General features: G+C 44.9%; 1 protein-coding gene across 2 annotated transcripts; it reads left to right on the forward strand.

The window, feature by feature from the left end:
• Nucleotides 1–4,445: 4,445 nt before the first annotated feature.
• On the forward strand, nt 4,446–19,519 carry LOC106597710 (mitochondrial dicarboxylate carrier). Of its 2 annotated transcripts, none has more exons than XM_045715817.2 (11): nt 4,446–5,192; nt 7,657–7,776; nt 9,681–9,795; nt 10,207–10,255; nt 12,254–12,295; nt 12,409–12,452; nt 12,554–12,624; nt 12,727–12,819; nt 13,178–13,255; nt 15,007–15,063; nt 18,330–18,422. In XM_045715817.2, the coding sequence occupies exons 1-11, from the start codon at nt 5,103–5,105 to the stop codon at nt 18,375–18,377; spliced, it is 807 nt and encodes a 268-aa protein (XP_045571773.1). In that variant the 5' UTR covers nt 4,446–5,102; the 3' UTR covers nt 18,378–18,422. The 2 variants fall into 2 exon arrangements, with proteins under 2 accessions (XP_045571773.1, XP_045571772.1); XM_045715816.2 differs by lacking the exon at nt 18,330–18,422 and adding an exon at nt 18,432–19,519 and having other exon boundaries at nt 4,454–5,192.
• The last annotated feature ends 990 nt before the right edge of the window (nt 19,520–20,509 follow it).

The raw sequence follows: 20,509 nt of genomic DNA on the forward strand, positions 1-20,509 counted from the left end.
TATCCGGTGTCCTGTGTGAATTTAAATATGCTCTCTCTAATTCTCTCTTTCTGTCTTTCTCTCGGAGGACCTGAGCCCTAGGACCATGCCTCAGGACTACCTGGTATGATGACTCCTTGCTGTCCCCAGTCCACCTGGCCGTGCTGCTGCTCCAGTTTCAACTGTTCTGCCTGCGGCTATGGAACCCTGACCTGTTCACCGGACGTGCTTGTTGCACCCTCGACAACTACTATGATTATTATTATTTGACCATGCTGGTCATTTTTTAACATTTTAACATCTTGACTATGTTCTGTTATAATATCCACCCTGCACAGCCAGAAGAGGACTGGCCACCCCTCATAGCCTGGTTCCTCTCTAGGTTTCTTCCTAGGTTTTTGGCCTTTCTAGGGAGTTTTTCCTAGGGAGTTTTTCCTAGCCACCGTGCTTCTTTCACATGCTTTGCTTGCTGTTTGGGGTTTTAGGCTGGGTTTCTGTACAGCACTTTGAGAATATCAGCTGATGTACGAAGGGCTATATAAAAATAAATTTGATTTGATTTAGAACACCGTCCTGTAGGATCCTGTCACCCACACGGAGAGCCTCTGTCTCTCTCTGTCTCTCTCTGTCTGTCTGTCTCTGTCTCTGTCTCTCTCTGACCACCGTCCTGTAGGATCCTCTGTCTCCCAGGCTAGGGGGGGAGGAGTGGTGGTGTGTCGCTGCTCTTCATGCAGTGACAGTCAGGGGTGGGAGAGAAGGGGTGGGTGTCTAGTTACTATTTCTTGCACCATGTGTTTCTGTGTATCTTCTCTGTCTGCTGCCATGTTACCTCATACCATTGACAGCTTATGAAAACCATGCTGTTCTTAACCAGGTGGGCCCCAGGGCCAGTTCAACACAGATCCATGACATGTTGCACCTGTATTATATCTAAACTCAATATAATCATAGCTGTGTAAGAATGTGAGAAATTACCTTGTTGTTTGTGAAAACCTTTGTCCATGTCCATTTGACCTCTGTCAAGCTGGGTTCAGAATGTTTTTCTGAACCCTCGACATCTTTGGGTCCACTGTTCTGTTGAAGCCCTCTTACAGGTCAGAACCCAGTACCGTAGGTCAGCTACAGCTATGTAGAGGTCAGCTGTATTCCACAACACTACAGTAGCTGGGAGGGTCTCTGCTACTATTTTTACATCAGTCACGTAGGCCACACTTCCACTCAGTATGGAACCAGCTGCATCCAGTCTTGGCACGAGATGGTAGAGCAAAGTAGAATTCTCTCCCACCCTCAAGACACATAGGTAATGTTTGACCAGCAGATTGATCCTCCTGCACAGTAAAGAACATTCTGATCTAATGTCCATTCTAACAAGTATTTGAACAGAGGAATATTTATTACGGAGTAGTTGAGAGAACCTCCAGCTACTCATATAACCTTGGCTACTGAATAGGATCAGAACTGGTCATTGGCCATCATGAGGCACAACATGTTCAGTGACATGCACTTGTTTTCCATGCTGGGAAGATTGGCACAAAACAAAAGCCTATTTTCGGGTCATTTTTACAGTGTAGGCTGGGCCCATGCTGTATATAAAAGTTGTGGAAAGACTACTTGCCTACGTCGATCATGTTTCCAGTGCGCGCTAGTTTCTAAAAAGAGCACACCCACTTGAACACCAGCTGACAAGGCAAATTAGACTGCTATTACACAGGCAGCCCAATTCTGATCGTTTTACAATTATTTTCATATCTGATACCTACCCTAATGTGTAAACCGCAACAAAACACATGGGATCTGATCTTTTGACTTCCGATTTATACCTGCGTTTACTCAAGCAGCCCAAATTCTGACATTTTTTTTCTACTAATTGGTCTTTTGACTAATCAGATAAGCCCGGAAAAAGATCTGTGATTGGTCAAAAGACCAACTACAGCCTGGGGTTCGATCCCAGGCTGTGTCAGTACCGGCTGTGATCGGGAGTCCTATAGGGCGGTGCACAATTGGCCCAGCGCTGTCTGGGTTAGGGGAGGGGAGGGGCTTTACTTGGCTCATCGTGCTCTAGCGACTCCATGTTGCGGGCCGGGCGTCTGCAGGCTGACTTTGATCATCAGCTGTACATGTGTCCTCCGACATATTGGTGCAGCTGGCTTCCGGGTTAAGCAAGCGGGTGTTAAGAGGCACAGTTTGGCGGGTCTCTTGAGTTGCTCACCGGTCTAAGGCACTGCATCTCAGTGCTAGAGGCGTCACTACAGACACCCTGGTTCAAAACCCAGGCTGTATCACAACCAGCCATTGGGAGTCCCATAGGGCGGCGCACAATTGGCCCAGCGTTGTCCTGGTTTGGCCGGTGTAGGCCGTCATTGTAAATAATACTTTTTTCTTAACTAGTAAAATAAAGGTTACACATGTTTTGGAGGACGGATAACTTGACCGTCTCCTCTCCCGAGTCCGTTGGGGAGTTGCAGCAATGAGACAAGATCGTTTTCACGAAATTGGGGAGAAAAAAGGGGGTACTTTTTTGTTTTGACCAATTAGTGGGAAAAAAATATTCAGAATTGAGCTGCCTGTTTGAACACAGCCTAAGTGGATCTCAACCCTGATACAAACCCTATCCTCCATATGTGATCTCTGTCTGGATGCTCAGATCAGGATTTTATTTTTTGCCCGTTTTTTTTTCACTGCCGGCCATTACCATGACAACCACCCCAACATGTTTAAGAACGGTGACTTGAAATGAGCATGGCATCTGTTTGTTACGTCAGAGGCTACATCAGTGAAAATGCGACCCCCCCCCCATCCTGAGAAAAATATGATTTGTCCCCCCCCAATATATCACTGAAACATAACTATAACTACTGAAACATAACTAATAATTTAAATAATATTAATAATACGCAATGAAAGCAATTGTGCTGATTATAGACACTTAATAGCGCGTTTTTAAGTTTCAAAAGATTGCGACCCCCCCACCCTTTGCCTCACAATGGTTTGATCCACTGTCAGTTCCTTAGTTGGCAAGGTAACAGAGGGGTCGTATCCACTGTCTGAAAGGCACTCAATGAACGTAACTGACGTGAAGTTAATCCAGTCAATCGCGCACACACACTAGCTGAATATGCAGAGCGAGCGCGCAAATATTAGCTATTAAGCTAGCTAGTACCTATTCCATTTATGTGGCCTCGTCAAAGATGGAATCTTTGCTATCGTCAATTTATTCCAAGATCAGCATGCAGATGATGTAAGTTAGTGCTTCAAAGTCCCTGTGATAAGGTTAGCGATAAACTGGAGTCCAAACTGAACAGAACTACACTCTCTTCTACCATTGTCTTAAATATATTTAATGGTCTCGTTGCAAAAGCTAAATTGTCGCAAGGGAACTTTTATTTATTTATTTGTTTTATTTCACCTTTATTTAACCCGGGTAGCAAAGATTATAGCAAACACCACTGAAACGGAATTGGTGCTCGCTAGCTTTGCAAATTCAGCTATTGTTGGAAGCCAGCCAATATGAAACAAACTATTAAAATTACAAAAGGTTGCCGCATATGTTGTGTAAATGGTGAACTCATACAGCTGTCAACTCTTGTCATTTTAATCCGTTTCACATTTGCTAGCTACCTTTTAGATCGAAGCCCAAACAGAATGATAAAAGATAAGATGATAGAAGCCCATCTCCTACTGTAAATAACCTACACACTGTGTGTGTGTGTAGCCAGCCAGCCAGCCAGGTAGAAAAATGGCAGAAAAATAAAAGACGGACATCAGAGTATTTTTCAGTACACCAAAACGCAAAGTAAGAACCCTAGTAGCCTAATATTTCAAAGACTAGTTGATAAAATGTTCATAAGAAAGAAATGAAATTCTAATGGAAATGTTTCACAATGATGTCATTAGGCAGAGCAGGCAACAGATGGCACACAGACAGCAGAGTTGGGGACAGATATGCAGGGACAGACTGGCAGAGACAGGGAGTCTCAGGTAAGTTTGTTGAGTCTTTGTTTGGCAACATTATGAAAGGTTCTCAATTTTTTTTACTTGTAAAATAGGAACATAATTGAAAAATGCCATGGATACCCCCACTCTCAACTTAAACTGGTGACTGAACTAAGATTTGTTAAAGGCAATGGTATTGCTGTTGTGATTAGTTGTGTAGTTTTGGGTACCGGTAGTTAGGAGTAGGGTAAACACCTTATTTCTTTGGTTCCTCAATATACATTTACCATATTACAATGTAGGCTATGTGTTACAGCACTACTTTTGGTGTCCCCCTCAGGAATTGCTCTTGAGAAAATTTCATGTAATTGTCCCCTCCAAATTTGATATCAGATTTTCGCCCCTGAACTAGGGAGGCTTTTGAATGGTTACTTCAACACAGCTGTTGCGAAACGAGATACCGGGCGGATTCGATTATGCTGAGCCGCGGGGCACCGGTTCTATGGCAGTAATCTGCACAGCTCGATCATGTCCACAATGCAGCATTTAGAATCATCTAGAAACATACATGCCTTTTCCATTAAATATATGTTCGAATTTTCGGAAAGCAGATTACGCGTTTTTTTCAAAAGCAACCACTTTTGCATGTGAAAATACAGAATCGCACTCATAACTCCACGTGCTAAATAAGTCACTTTTGTTTTGAGACGATTTGGTCGTGGACTTTGAACATGGCACCTGGCTCAGCCCGGTTCCAAAAGTAATGCAATCCACTTTCTCCCGGTGGAAAACACGCTTACCCGGGACAGATTAATCGAATCGCCTCATTGGTCTAGAGGTATGTTCGTTCCATAGTAGGTCCATACTAGTTTGAAAGACTTTGGTGCAGCCTGCTAACACTAAACTCGCGAGTTGCGTCAACCAGGCTAGCAGTCTTCATATATAATATAGGCAACGTTTTGCCATGCGCTTTGTATGAAATGCCGCGGAAAGAACGGTGCAAGAACCGGGAAACATTTTCCATTAATCGTCAGTCACCCGTTTTGGACATTGACACATGCCAATAATTCTCTAGCTAGGGAGTTGAAAGAAGGTAGTGTGAGTCCAAGCAGGTGTCACTGGGAAGGCTAACACAAGACGACCCAGACGAGCTTTCTCGGTTTTGATTAACCAACAGGACACTTAGAAACATGTCGGAGAAACGCCGGTCGCGATGGTATTTCGGTGGACTATCCTCAAGTGCTGCTGCCTGTATTACACACCCCTTAGATCTGATCAAGGTAAGATATGTAGAGTGGATCTGATCAAGGTAAGATATTTAGAGGGGATTTGATTAAGGTAAGATATGTAGAGTGGATCTGATCAAGGTAAGATATGTAGAGTGGATCTGATCAAGGTAAGATATGTAGAGTGGATCTGATCAAGGTAAGATATGTAATGTGGATCTGATCAAGGTAAGATATGTAGAGTGGATCTGATCAAGGTAAGATATGTAGAGGGGATTTGATCAAGGTAAGATATGTAGAGTGGATTTGATCAAGGTAAGATATTTAGAGGGGATCTGATCAAGGTAAGATATTTAGAGGGGATCTGATCAAGGTAAGATATTTAGAGGGGATCTGATCAAGGTAAGATATTTAGAGGGGATCTGATCAAGGTAAGATATTTAGAGGGGATCTGATCGAGTTAACATATGTAAAGGGGATCTGATCAAGGCAATATATGGTAATGAAACATGCAAGGAGTGCTTCTGTTCCGAAGCCCAGCACGCAATTGACTTTGCCACTAAAGTATGCTCAATTTGCAGAGTCAATATCTGCATTTATAGAGCCCCACAGTGGAGGTGTCATAATACCCATCAAAAATAGTTTTTCCACAATTAATTTTTCCCATGGGGGATTTTAGAACCACTTAAAATAAGTGCTGTGTTTCGTGTAGATTTACCCTGACGTAACGTTATGATAACCATGTAAATCTCTCTCTCGGACAAGGTGACTTTTGTCAATATATTCGGCTCTATTTACTCTCAGATTTGAACATGCTAATTAGGATAAAAGTAGACATCATGCAAGACTACTAATCCCTACAAGCTCCTGGACGTCATCTCTAGCTGACACCTTTGCTAACAGGTATTGTGTCAATTTAAAACTTGCACAAGACAGTTCACAGAATTGTCCATTTAAAGAAATGTAGCCAATTTTCATTACTACATTTAGCTTACATTAGATAGGTAATCCAGAGATTCTTACCTTTGCCTCAATTCGGCAGTCTCGTCCAGATCATCATGGTATTTGTAGTTCTTTATGATAGCCACATTAGCAGATAATAAGCATATTCATTTTTTGGGGGTCGGTAAATACAGGCGAATGATATGATTATTCATTGACTGTTTCTGATAAAGCTGCGTTTGAAAGCCAGAGCATGTAAGTGGGCCAACAAGAGCTATCAGTTTTACCAATTTGACTTCAGATTCTGACGCTTATCCACGTTTCTCCAAACATCACATTTCGAAGTGTTTTTGACAGCCTGGGTTGCTCCTCCTGCTCAGCATCATTCTTCATTCATTCTAAATGGTTAATTTAAGGGTTAAGGTTTTGGATAGGGTTAAAACATGAGATATATTTAAATGTGTCTACCACTGGGATTGAATACACAACCTCCTATGCTGAGCACTAGGAGCAACCCCAGATGTCGAAAACATATAGTTTGGAGCAACGTCAGTAAACATCAAAATCTGAAGTAAAATGTATAAAATCGTGAGATTTTGTTGACTCACATGCTCTGGCATTCAAAAGCAGCCCTGATTTAGGCTATCAAATAACTGTTGATAAATAATCATATCAATGGATGGAATCAGTAAATGAATGGCTGCAACAACGGTCTGACGAGCACAACTGACAACTGGCGCTGCATAACAAATGAGGCCTAATTAGACAAAAGAACAAGTCATTTGAACAAAATAGTAAGTTGTTCAAACGACTCTCTCATTTTTAATGACTTAGTATCAGGTTTGAACGACTTAGTAAAAAAATATATAATAACTAACTCGTTCAAACTAGATACTAAGTCGTTCAAACTAGATACTACATTTTAGTAATTTAGCAGACGCTCTTATCCAGAGCGACTTACAGTAGTGAATGCATACATTTCATACATTTTTTCCGTACTGGCCCCCAGTGGGAATCGAACCCACAACCCTGGCGTTGCAAACACCATGCTCTACCAACTGAGCCACACGGGACCAAGTCGTTCAAACTAGATACTAAGTCGTTCAGGTGAGATTATTCTAAGACTACGTTTTTTTTTTTCTTCCTTGGCCTTCAGGGCTTCCGTAAATAACAAATGGGCTGAATTGTACCAATGGTATGATGTTTCTAGGAATTAGGCCTAATAGTTGACTTCATCGGCTCTCCTACTAGCCTAATATTTAATACTAGTGAATTATACAGTTCATTTTACTGGTTGTAATATTTTTGGAGTCTTCTTGATAGTTCCTTATCTTGGTGGTGGAGGAAGTGGGAGTTGTGACTCTGACATCACATCCACCAGTTGTCATGTAAACATTTAGACCTTGGTCTTTGACTGTTGTTCTGTGTGTACTTTGACTTCCATTTAAATGCATTATCAACATCGCACACAATGTAGGTATTTATTCATTTAAAAAAAGTAATACTAAAACTTTACATTGACATTACTCCTCTCTACTGTGTCTCTTCCTGGTATTTGATATCTGTTCTCCTCCAGGTGCACCTCCAGACACAGCACGAGGTGAGGATGAGGATGATGGGAATGACTATGAGTGTGGTGCAGAGAGAAGGTGTTCTGGCTCTCTACAGCGGCCTCAGCGCCTCCCTCTGCAGACAGGTGGGTAGATACGCACACCGCCATCGCTTCCAAGAGCAAGAGTATTATGTTAAATACACTTCTTGTCATATTCTGTACGTTCTAATGTCTCTATGATCATTAGTCAGTGGCGTACTGTGCTAGCATCGAATAGTCCCCGCGATATGCAACTTTTCAGGGAAGCCAGGAACCAATACACACAGTCAATTAAGAAAGCAAAGGCTAGCTTTTTCAAACAGAAATTTGCATCCGGTAGCTCTAACTCCAAAACATTTTGGGACACTGGAAAGTCCATGGAGAATAAGAGCACCTCCTCCCAGCTGCCCACTGCACTGAGGCTAGGAAACACTGTCACCACCGATAAATCCACAATAATCGAGAATTTCAATAAGCATTTCTCTACGGCTGGCTGTGCTTTCCTCCTGGCTACCCCAAACCCGGCCAACAGCTCCGCACCCCCGTAGCTACTTGCTCAAGTATCCCCAGCTTCTCCTTCACCCAAATCCAGATAGCAGATGTTCTGAAAGAGCTGCAAAACCTGGACCCGTACAAATTAGTTGGGCTAGACAATCTGGACCCTCTCTTTCTAAAATTATCTTCCGCCATTGTTGCAACCCCTATTACCAGTCTGTTCAACCTCTCTTTCGTATCGCCCGAGATCTCTAAAGATTGGAAAGCTGCTGCGGTCATCCCCGTCTTCAAAGGGGGTGACACACTAGAGCTAAACTGTTACAGACCTATATCCATCCTGCCCTGCCTTTCTAAAGTCTTCGAAAGCCAAGTTAACAGATCACTGACCATTTCGAATCCCACCGTACCTTCTCCGCTGTGCAATCCGGTTTCCGAGCTGGTCACGGGTGCACCTCAGCCATGCTCAAGGTACTAAACGATATCATAAGCGCCATCGATAAGAGACATTACTGTGCAGCCGTCTTCATCGACCTGGCCAAGGCTTTCGACTCTGTCAATCACCTTATTCTTATCGGCAGACTCAACAGCCTTGGTTTCTCAAATGATTGCCTCGCCTGGTTCACCAACTACTTCGCAGACAGAGTTCAGTGTGTCAAATCGGAGGGCCTGTTGTCCAGACCTCTGGCAGTCTCTATGGGGGTCAATTCTCGGGCCGACTCTTTTCTCTGTATATATCAACGATGTCGCTCTTGCTTTGGGTGATTCCTTGATCCACCTCTACGCAGACGACACCATTCTGTATACATCTGGCCCGTCTTTGGACACTGTGTTAACAAACCTCCAACACGAGCTTCAATGCCATACAACACTCCTTCCGTGGCCTCCAACTGCTCTTAAACGCTAGTAAAACTAAATGCATGCTCTTCAACCGATCGCTGCCCGCCTGACTAGCATCACTACTCTGGACGGTTCTGACTTAGCATATGTGGACAACTACCTAGGTGTCTGGTTAGACTGTAAACTCTCCTTCAAAGACTCATATTAAACATCTCCAATCCAAAATTAAATCTAGAATTGGCTTCCTATTTCGCAACAAAGACTCCTTCACTCAGGCTGCCAAACATACCCTCGTAAAACTGACTATCCTACCGATCCTTGACTTCGGCGATGTTTTCATTTACTTTTTTGCTCTTTTGCACACCAGTATTTCTACTTCCACATCATCATCTGCACATCTATCATTCCAGTGTTAATTTGCTAATTTGCTAAATTGTAATTACTTCGCTACTATGGCCTATTTATTGCCTTACCTCCTTACGCCATTTGCACACACTGTATATAGACTTTCTATTGTGTTATTGACTGTACGTTTGTTCCATGTGTAAATCTGTGTTGTTGTTTGTGTCGCACTGCTTTGCTTTATCTTGGCCAGATCGCAGTTGTAAATGAGAACTTGTTCTCAACTGGCCTACCTGGTTAAATAAATAAAAAATTATTTGTCATCCCCCCCCCAGATGACATATTCTCTGTCCCGCTTCGCCATCTATGAGACAGTGAGTGATCAAATGAAGGACAGGACCCATGGTCCTATGCCCTTCTACCAGAAGGTCCTCCTGGGGTTGGTTGGAGGTACACACTGTGTTTTAACCACAATATTATCTGTTGCTACACAGACCTAAACCTGGCTGGCTCTAATGACAACATGATTAGCTCTGTCATACACTTTTCACACTACCGAACTGGGCCAAGATTACGCATCCACTATAGTTGCTGGATGGAACGGATCACAGGAGGCTGCTGAGGGGAGGACGACTCATAATAAAGTCTGGAACGGAGTAAATGGAATGGTATCAAACACCTGGAAACGGTTTGATATAATTTCACTAATTCCGCTCCAGCCATTACCACGAGCCCGTCCTCCCCAATTAAGGTGCCAGCACTGTACAGGTCACCACACTACTGTGTAGAAGTCTTACCTTTCTGCAGGTGGATTCATTGGGACCCCAGCAGCATGGTTCATGTCTGTCTGTCTGTCTGTAGGATTTGCAGGTGGATTCATTGGGACCCCAGCAGACATGGTTAATGTCAGGTGAGTCAAATCTAGAAATAGGATAACTGAATTGTATTGCAGTGGTCCATGGTTGATAATATCCACTAGATGTCAGTGATGACATGCAGTATACAGTGGCTTGTGAAAGTATTCACCCCCTTGGCATTTTTTCTATTTTGTTGCCTTACAACCTGGAATTAAAATAGATTTTGGGGGGGTTTTATCATTTGATTTACACAACATGCCTACCACTTAAAAGATGCAAAATATTTTTTGGTGAAACAAACAAGAAATAAGACCAAAAAACTTGAGCGTGCATAACTATTCACCCCCCCCAAAGTCAATACTTTGTAGAGCCACGTTTTGCAGCAATTACAGCTGCAAGTCTCTTGGGGTATGTTTCTATAAGCTTGGCACATCTAGCCACTGGGACTTTTGCTCATTCTTCAAGGCAAAACTGCTCCAGCTCCTTCAAGTTGGATGGGTTCCACTGGTGTACAGAAATCTTTGTCATACCACAGATTCTCAATTGGATTGAGGTCTGGGCTTTGACTAGGCCATTCCAAGACATTTAAATATTTCCCCTTAAACCACTTGAGTGTTGCTTTAGCAGTATGCTTAGGGTCATTGGCCTGCTGGAAGGTGAACCTCTGTCCCAGTCTCAAATCTCTTGAAGACTGAAACAGGTTTCCCTCTAGAATTTCCCTGTATTTAGTGGCATCCATCATTCCTTCAATTCTGACCAGTTTCCCAGTCCCTGCTGATGGAAAAAAATACCCACAGCATGATCCTGCCACCACCATGCTTCACTGTGGGGATGGTGTTCTTGGGGTGAAGTGAGGTGTTGGGTTTGCGCCAGACATAGCATTTTCCTTGATGGCCAAAAATCTAAATTTGTCTCATCTAACCAGAGTACCTTGTTCCATATGTTTGGGGAGTCTCCCACATGCCTTTTGGCAAACACCAAATGTGTTTGCTTATTTTTTTCTTTAAGCAATGGCTTTTTTCTGGCCACTCTTCCGTAAAGCCCAGCTCTGTGGAGTGTATAGTTTAGTGGTCCTGTGGACACATACTCCAATCTCAGCTGTGGAGCTTTGCAGCTCCTTCAGGGTATCTTTGGTCTCTTTGTTGCCCCTCTGATTAATGCCCTCCTTGCCTGGTCCATGAGTTTTGGTAGGTTTGTTGTGCTGCCATATTCTTTACATTTTTTAATAATCGTTGTAATGGTGCTCCGTGGGATGTTCAAAGTTTCAGATATGTTTATATAACCCAACCCTGATCTGTACCTCTCCACAACTTTGTCCCTGACCTGTTTGGAGAGCTCCTTGGTCTTCATGGTGCTGCTTGCTTGGTGGTGCCCCTTGCTTAGTGGTGTTGCAGACTCTGGAGCATTTCAGAACAGGTGTATATATACTGAGATCATTTGACAGATCACGTGACACTTAGATTGCACACAGGTGGACTTTATTTAATTATGTGACTTCTGAAGGTAATTGGTTGCAACAGATCTTATTTAGGGGCTTCATAGCAAAGGGGGTGAATACAGTACATATGCACGCACCACTTTTCCGTTTTTAATTTTTTTTAATTTTTGAAACAAGTCATTTTTTTCATTTCACTTCACCAATTTGGACTATTTTGTGTCCGTTACATGAAATCCAAATAAAAATCCATTTAAATTACAGGTTGTAATGCAACAAAATAGGAAAAATGCCAAGGGAGGTGAATACTTTTGCAAGGCACTGTATTGCTTTACTCATCCATTCAATAGATCAGGAATGGACAACAGCCCTCAGGGGGACTGGAGTGGCATCACACTGTTCTCCATCATCCCTAGCAAACACAGCTGATTAAACTAATTACGTTCTAAACTGAAGATCATGATCAGTTGATTATTGGAGTCAGGTGTGTTAGCTGGGGCCAAAGTGGGACACCAATCAGGCCCCTGAGGACTGGAGTTGACTGTCCTTTCAATTCAGTAAACAAATGTACAGAGCAAAACATACATACTTGCCACATTTTTTTCCCCCGATCCAGAATGCAGAATGACGTTAAAGTACCACTAGAACTCAGGAGAAAGTGAGTATGTGAGTTAAGTATAGTAAAATAATATAACTTACATAACGCTGTTAAGTATCATCTTTGGAGAGATGTTGACCTTCATAAGTGTTTTTTTTCTCCATCTCTTCCAGTTATGCTCATGCACTAGATGGACTGTTCCGGGTATGGAAAGAGGGTAAGTAAGGTTGATTGATGGTGGATCGTTGGGATCAGGGTGAAGTCACTGGACGATTTGAAGGGACACAGTTGCACTAATGACACAGTATTTTTCCATAGAGGGAATGAAGAAGCTGTTCTCTGGAGCCACAATGGCATCCTCTAGAGGAGCACTGGTCACTGTTGGACAGGTGAGGTCCTATGGTGGGTTTGTGTCTGTGGGGGGTGTCAATGTGTGTGTCTTTGTCCAAAATGTATCAGCTAGATTTAACTTCTATTTTATTTCTCTGTAGCTGGCCTGTTATGATCAGGCCAAGCAGCTGGTTCTGGGGACTGGAGCCATGCAAGACAACATTCTAACACACTTCCTGGCCAGCCTCATCGCAGTGAGTGTCCAGTTTACACATTAGAAAAGCGGGAGCTGTGGGTTAGCGGTGTGGAGACGGGAGCTGTGGGTTAGCGGTGTGGAGACGGGAGCTGTGGGTTAGCGGTGCGGAGACGGGAGCTGTGGGTTAGCGGTGCGGAGACGGGAGCTGTGGGTTAGCGGTGCGGAGACGGGAGCTGTGGGTTAGCGGTGCGGAGACGGGAGCTGTGGGTTAGCGGTGCGGAGACGGGAGCTGTGGGTTAGCGGTGCGGAGACGGGAGCTGTGGGTTAGCGGTGCGGAGACGGGAGCTGTGGGTTAGCGGTGCGGAGACGGGAGCTGTGGGTTAGCGGTGTATAATGCTCTCTGCTTCTCTGTGTAGGGAGGCTGTGCCACTGTCCTGTGCCAACCACTGGATGTCTTGAAGACCAGGCTGATGAACTCAAAAGGGGAATATGTGGTAAGTTTGTGTGTGTGTGTACTGTAGATCAGGGTTTGTCAGTTCCAGTCCTAGGTATTTGCAGGACTGTAGCCTAACACTATACCACCCCTGATACAACTAGTTAAGGGCTAGATGATTCATTGATTCAGGTGTGTTGCTACAGGGATAGAGTTAACATGTGCGTTCACGGTGGGTTCTGATTCCCCAGGACTGAGGACAATGCCGGTGTAGATGTTGTCTAGGGATATCACTGTGAACTGGTATGACTTTTTTTACCTCAGTAAATCTAACCCTTCTCCACCCCTCTCCACCTCTGGCAGCCTCTGTGTTGCTGTTCTGATGTCGTCAAGTCCATGGAGGCTTTATCTGTCACACTGCTGCTTGTCATTGCTCTGACAGTTCTGTTGTTGATGGTCAGGGAGGGAGGGCAAATGAGGGATGGCGGGTAAATGAGGGAGGGAGGGAGGGATTGATGGATGGGAGGATGGAAGGTAAATGAGGGACAGAGGTATTGGCATGGAGGGATGGAAGGTAAATGAGGGATGGATGGATGGAGGGATGGAAGGTAAATGAGGGACAGAGGTATTGGGATGGAGGGATGGAAGGTAAATGAGGGACAGAGGTATTGGGATGGAAGGTAAATGAGGGATGGATGGATGGATGGAGGGATGGAAGGTAAATGAGGGACAGAGGTATTGGGATGGAGGGATGAAAGGTAAATGAGGGATGGATGGAGGGAGGGATGGAAGGTAAATGAGGGACAGAGGTATTGGGATGGAGGGATGGAAGGTAAATGAGGGACAGAGGTATTGGGATGGAGGGATGGAAGGTAAATGAGGGACGGAGGTATTGGCATGGAGGGATGGAAGGTAAATGAGGGACAGAGGTATTGGGATGGAGGGATGGAAGGTAAATGAGGGACAGAGGTATTGGGATGGAGGGATGGAAGGTAAATGAGGGACAGAGGTATTGGGATGGAGGGATGGAAGGTAAATAAGGGACAGAGGTATTGGGATGGAGGGATGGAAGGTTAATGAGGGACGGAGGTATTGGCATGGAGGGATGGAAGGTAAATGAGGGATGGATGGATGGATGGAGGGATGGAAGGTAAATGAGGGACAGAGGTATTGGGATGGAGGGATGGAAGGTAAATGAGGGACAGAGGTATTGGGATGGAGGGATGGAAGGTAAATGAGGGACAGAGGTATTGGGATGAAGGGAGGGAAGGTAAATGAGGGACAGAGGTATTGGGATGGAGGGAGGGAAGGTAAATGAGGGACAGAGGTATTGGGATGGAGGGATGGAAGGTAAATGAGGGACAGAGGTATTGGGATGGAGGGAGGGAAGGTAAATGAGGGACAGAGGTATTGGGATGGAAGGTAAATGAGGGACAGAGGTATTGGGATGGAGGGATGGAAGGTAAATGAGGGACAGAGGTATTGGGATGGAGGGATGGAAGGTAAATGAGGGACGGAGGTATTGGGATGGAGGGAGGGAAGGTAAATGAGGGACAGAGGTATTGGGATGGAGGGATGGATGGAAGGTAAATGAGGGACAGAGGTATTGGGATGGAGGGAGGGAAGGTAAATGAGGGACAGGTATTGGGATGGAGGGAGGGAAGGTAAATGAGGGACAGAGGTATTGGGATGGAGGGAGGGAAGGTAAATGAGGGATGGAGGGAGTTGGGCATGGGTTGTTTTCACCCATCAACCATGAGCTGCATTAAGAAGTGTCGTTTGTTGTCTTAGATTGTGTTTCTTCTGTTCCAGGGCCTGCTACACTGTGTGAGAGATACAGCTAAACTGGGACCCAAGGCCTTCTACAAGGTAACTGCTATTATACACTGCTCAAAAAAATAAAGGGAACACTTAAACAACACATCCTAGATCTGAATGAAAGAAATAATCTTATTAAATACTTTTTTCTTTACATAGTTGAATGTGCTGACAACAAAATCACACAAAAATAATCAATGGAAATCCAATTTATCAACCCATGGAGGTCTGGATTTGGAGTCACACTCAAAATTAAAGTGGAAAACCACACTACAGGCTGATCCAACTTTGATGTAATGTCCTTAAAACAAGTCAAAATGAGGCTCAGTAGTGTGTGTGGCCTCCACGTGCCTGTATGACCTCCCTACAACGCCTGGGCATGCTCCTGATGAGGTGGCGGATGGTCTCCTGAGGGATCTCCCAGACCTGGACTAAAGCATCCGTCAACTCCTGGACAGTCTGTGGTGCAACGTGGCGTTGGTGGATGGAGCGAGACATGATGTCCCAGATGTGCTCAATTGGATTCAGGTCTGGGGAACGGGCGGGCCAGTCCATAGCATCAATGCCTTCCTCTTGCAGGAACTGCTGACACACTCCAGCCACATGAGGTCTAGCATTGTCTTGCATTAGGAGGAACCCAGGGCCAACCGCACCAGCATATGGTCTCACAAGGGGTCTGAGGATCTCATCTCGGTACCTAATGGCAGTCAGGCTACCTCTGGTGAGCACATGGAGGGCTGTGCAGCCCCCCAAAGAAATGCCACCCCACACCATGACTGACCCACCGCCAAACCGGTCATGCTGGAGGATGTTGCAGCCAGCAGAACGTTCTCCACGGCGTCTCCAGACTCTGTCACGTCTGTCACATGTGCTCAGTGTGAACCTGCTTTCATCTGTGAAGAGCACAGGGCGCCAGTGGCGAATCTGCCAATCTTGGTGTTCTCTGGCAAATCCCAAACGTCCTGCACGGTGTTGGGCTGTAAGCACAACTCCCACCTGTGGACGTCGGGCCCTCATACCACCCTCATGGAGTCTGTTTCTGACCGTTTGAGCAGACACATGCACATTTGTGGCCTGCTGGAGGTCATTTTGCAGGGCTCTGGCAGTGCTTCTCCTGCTCCTCCTTGCACAAAGGCGGAGGTAGCGGTCCTGCTGCTGGGTTGTTGCCCTCCTATGGCCTCCTCCACGTCTCCTGATGTACTGGCCTGTCTCCTGGTAGCGCCTCCATGCTCTGGACACTACGCTGACAGACACAGCAAACCTTCTTGCCACAGCTCGCATTGATGTGCCATCCTGGATGAGCTGCACTACCTGAGCCACTTGTGTGGGTTGTAGACTCCGTCTCATGCTACCACTAAAGTGAAAGCACCGCCAGCATTCAAAAGTGACCAAAACATCAGCCAGGAAGCATAGGAACTGAGAAGTGGTCTGTGGTCCCCACCTGCAGAACCACTCCTTTATTGGGGGTGTCTTGCTAATTGCCTATAATTTCCACCTGTTGTCTATTCCATTTGCACAACAGCATGTGAAATTTATTGTCAATCAGTGTTGCTTCCTAAGTGAACAGTTTGATTTCACAGAAGTGTGATTGACTTGGAGTTACATTGTGTTGTTTAAGTGTTCCCTTTATTTTTTTGAGCAGTGTATATCATTGACAATAAAGTAGCGTAGTTAACAATGCCTTAAACCAGCGGTGTTCAACCCCTTCTCCTTGAGAGCCATCCTCCTGCAGGATGTTGTTCTTTTGTTAATTTAAGACCTGGTTCTGCTTGCCAGCTGGAGTTTAAAGGGATAATACAAATGAGGAAATTCCTGTCAATTTGGTAAAAGCCTGTATTCTCTCAGTGGGTAAAATAACTATTTTCACCGTGATTTGACTTCAAAGTGGTCCGTCTGTGATATCAGGCGATTTTACAGCTAACTAGCGACTTCACGTGCTGATATTGACTTTGGTATTATTGTGTGTGTAGCTACGTTTGCTAGCTAGCTACATAGCTAGCTACCTAGCCATCCTAGAGAGAGAGAGCATTGCATTGTGGGTTTTGTAGTCGACTTGAGCTGCAACCGATTTCCACAAAGATTTTAATGTTGCTACCAAGCTTGTTATAACGACAAAATTAAACATTTGTTCACAATGAATATTGTTCTCATTATTAAACACTAAATCATAGGAATTAGTGGTTTTTGGTGGATTATTTGCGTTAGTGCGAGTGAAGTGAGATCGGGAAAAACTGAAAATATACAAAGCATGTAAACGTTTAAATCAAACTATTATATTAATCTGACTACTCATGTGTGCCGGCCGTGTTCCTATAGAGTCACCAGGATTGGCTCGTAACACCAGCCACACTACACGATAAAGAACTTTGTCGGCGCCTACGACCGCACGTAGTGGTACTGAACCAGCAGACCTAGACCCTGTCACACTGAACCAGCCAAGACCTAGTGGTACTGAACCAGCAGACCTAGACCCTGTCACACTGAACCAGCCAAGACCTAGTGGTACTGAATCAGCAGACCTAGACCCTGTCACACTGAACCAGCCAAGACCTAGTGGTACTGAACCAGCAGACCTAGACCCTGTCACACTGAACCAGCCAAGACCTAGTGGTACTGAATCAGCAGACCTAGACCCTGTCACACTGAACCAGCCAAGACCTAGTGGTACTGAATCAGCAGACCTAGACCCTGTCACACTGAACCAGCCAAGACCTAGTGGTACTGAATCAGCAGACCTAGACCCTGTCACACTGAACCAGCCAAGACCTAGTGGTACTGAATCAGCAGACCTAGACCCTGTCACACTGAACCAGCCAAGACCTAGTGGTACTGAATCAGCAGACCTAGACCCTGTCACACTGAACCAGCCAAGACCTAGTGGTACTGAATCAGCAGACCTAGACCCTGTCACACTGAACCAGCCAAGACCTAGTGGTACTGAATCAGCAGACCTAGACCCTGTCACACTGAACCAGCCAAGACCTAGTGGTACTGAATCAGCAGACCTAGACCCTGTCACACTGAACCAGCCAAGACATCTGACAATCGTTTACCGCCGAAGAATTTGCCCACGACGTGGACATTTTTGTATGAAAAGGCAAAATCGTGGCATAAGACGGCTGCAATCGTACAGTCTGGTGGGGTTTATGACATTGACTGACCTGAGTCAGGTGTGTCACAGCAAAGACGAGACAAATCCCCAACACCCAGTCACTCTCTAGGAGGAGAGCTGGTCTCTACATTAAACACAATGCTCAGCCTGAAAACTGTCTGAACCATTCATCATAAATATACTAACTGTCCTGCTCCTCCTTTAGGGTCTGGTTCCAGCAGGGATCTGTCTCATCCCTCACACTGTTACCTAGTAACTGTCTGAACCATTCATCATAAATATACTAACTGTCCTGCTCCTCCTTTAGGGTCTGGTTCCAGCAGGGATCCGTCTCATCCCTCACACAGTCTTCACTTTCATCTTCCTAGAGCAGCTCAGAACCTGCTGCGGCATCAGGATCGTCACCTGAGAGGGGTCAGGGGTCACCACCTGATCACCTATTGAGTAGTCTGAAATGTGACCTCTGTCAGGACTGCCAGGCCACGCCCACTCCCTTTGTTCCCTGTTCTGTTCTACGTTAGCAGGCAACTTTAATCCACCTGCAACCTCCCCCATCCTAAACCCCACCATCTGGATACAGCCTAGTGACTGACTAAAGGGGGGGTTCTGGATACAGACTAGTGACTGACTGAAGGGGGGGGTTCTGGATACAGCCTAGTGACTGACTGAAGGGGGGGTTCTGGATATAGCCTAGTGACTGACTGAAGGGAGGGGGGGTTCTGGATACAGCCTAGTGACTGACTGAAGGGTGGGGGGTTCTGGATACAGCCTAGTGACTGACTGAAGTGGGGGGGGGGGTTCTGGATATAGTGGACTATGTTTGACCAGAGCCCAGTAACTCTATTCCCTATATAGTGGACTACGTTTGACCAGAGCCCAGTAACCTTATTCCCTACATAGTGGACTACGTTTGACCAGAGCCCAGTGCACTATATAGGGAATAGACTGCCATTTGGGATACCGATTTAAGTAATCCATCTGAACTGGAACAGCCTCTGTAGAATGAACCTTGACCCACATGTCTTTAGTTATCGTAATGGCTGCTAGAGGGCGCCGTTACACTGTGGTTATGATGTAGGTGTACTCTGCAGATGTCCACGATCTCAGTATCAGGTCTTAATGTGTATAAGTGGGTTGGTTGTATGGGAGTGTGCTTTGTACCAGTTATGTGGAGTTTATTGTTATTCACTCCACTGCCAAAGATCCATATGTTTTTGTATTGTAAATTACATATTTCACATTGATGATTGTAAGATGGCTACTTCCTGCTTCATTAATGCTCAGTCAGTTGACTGTCAAAACAACAATGGCTGGAAGAATGTTTCATTGGGCTAATGAATGGACTGAACCATAAGTGATTGCCTGTATAGTAATAAATACCAATATGTCAATAAATATGCTTGTTACAGAGATTATTTCATGTCTGCCTGCTTGCCTGCCTGTCTCTGTTCTTTATGGTAATAGCTTTCCCTCTAGTACTCAGTGACTGTATAGGTCTCTCACAAGGTTAGGTGTCTGGCTGTGTTTAATGTTCTCTGTTTTACATTACCCACTGATGTCATTTCATAGTTCTCCAACTCTTTCAAACACTGGGCTCTCTAGACTGGATCAACACTTCCAAGTGATGGACAGCTTTCAACACCTAGTTACCTTGATATTCAACAGTCCCTTTATTTTTCTTGTTATAATAAATGTAGAGCGCTTCAGAAGTGATTTTCAAACTTGATGCTGAATGTTGTGGTTGTAGTTCCTTTTCTGCCAACATTCTCAGCTGTAAGACAGTGTTCTGATTCCTGTGTGTGTGTGGGGAGGGGTCTGGATATGGTTTTGCATGAGTGTGCACTATCTAGAGTTCTGCTGTCAGATGGTGTTGATAATTTGCCATCCCACATATTTAACCTGCAGCTCTGCCTCGGTCTAGCTGGCTCTGGGCTCAGGATTATACAAGGCTTACTGAATGCCAAACTTGTGGCCTGGTGCTTCTGCAGTACAGGACTATACAAGGCTAACTGAATGCCAAACTTCTGGCTTGGTGCTTCTGCAGTACAGGACTATACAAGGCTAACTGAATGTCAAACTTCTGGCCTGGTGCTTCTGCAGTACAGGACTATACAAGGCTAACTGAACATCAAACTTCTGGCTCGGTGCTTCTGCAGTACAGGACTATACAAGGCTAACTGAACGTCAAACTTCTGGCCTGGTGCTTCTGCAGTACAGGACTATACAAGGCTAACTGAATGCCAAACTTCTGGCCTGGTGCTTCTGCAGTACAGGACTATACAAGGCTAACTGAATGTCAAACTTCTGGCTTGGTGCTTCTGCAGTACAGGACTATACAAGGCTAACTGAATGTCAAACTTCTGGCTTGGTGCTTCTGCAGTACAG

This window comes from Salmo salar, chromosome 03, assembly GCF_965601325.2.
Source record: "Salmo salar chromosome 03, fSalSal1, whole genome shotgun sequence".
Taxonomy (NCBI): domain Eukaryota; kingdom Metazoa; phylum Chordata; class Actinopteri; order Salmoniformes; family Salmonidae; genus Salmo; species Salmo salar.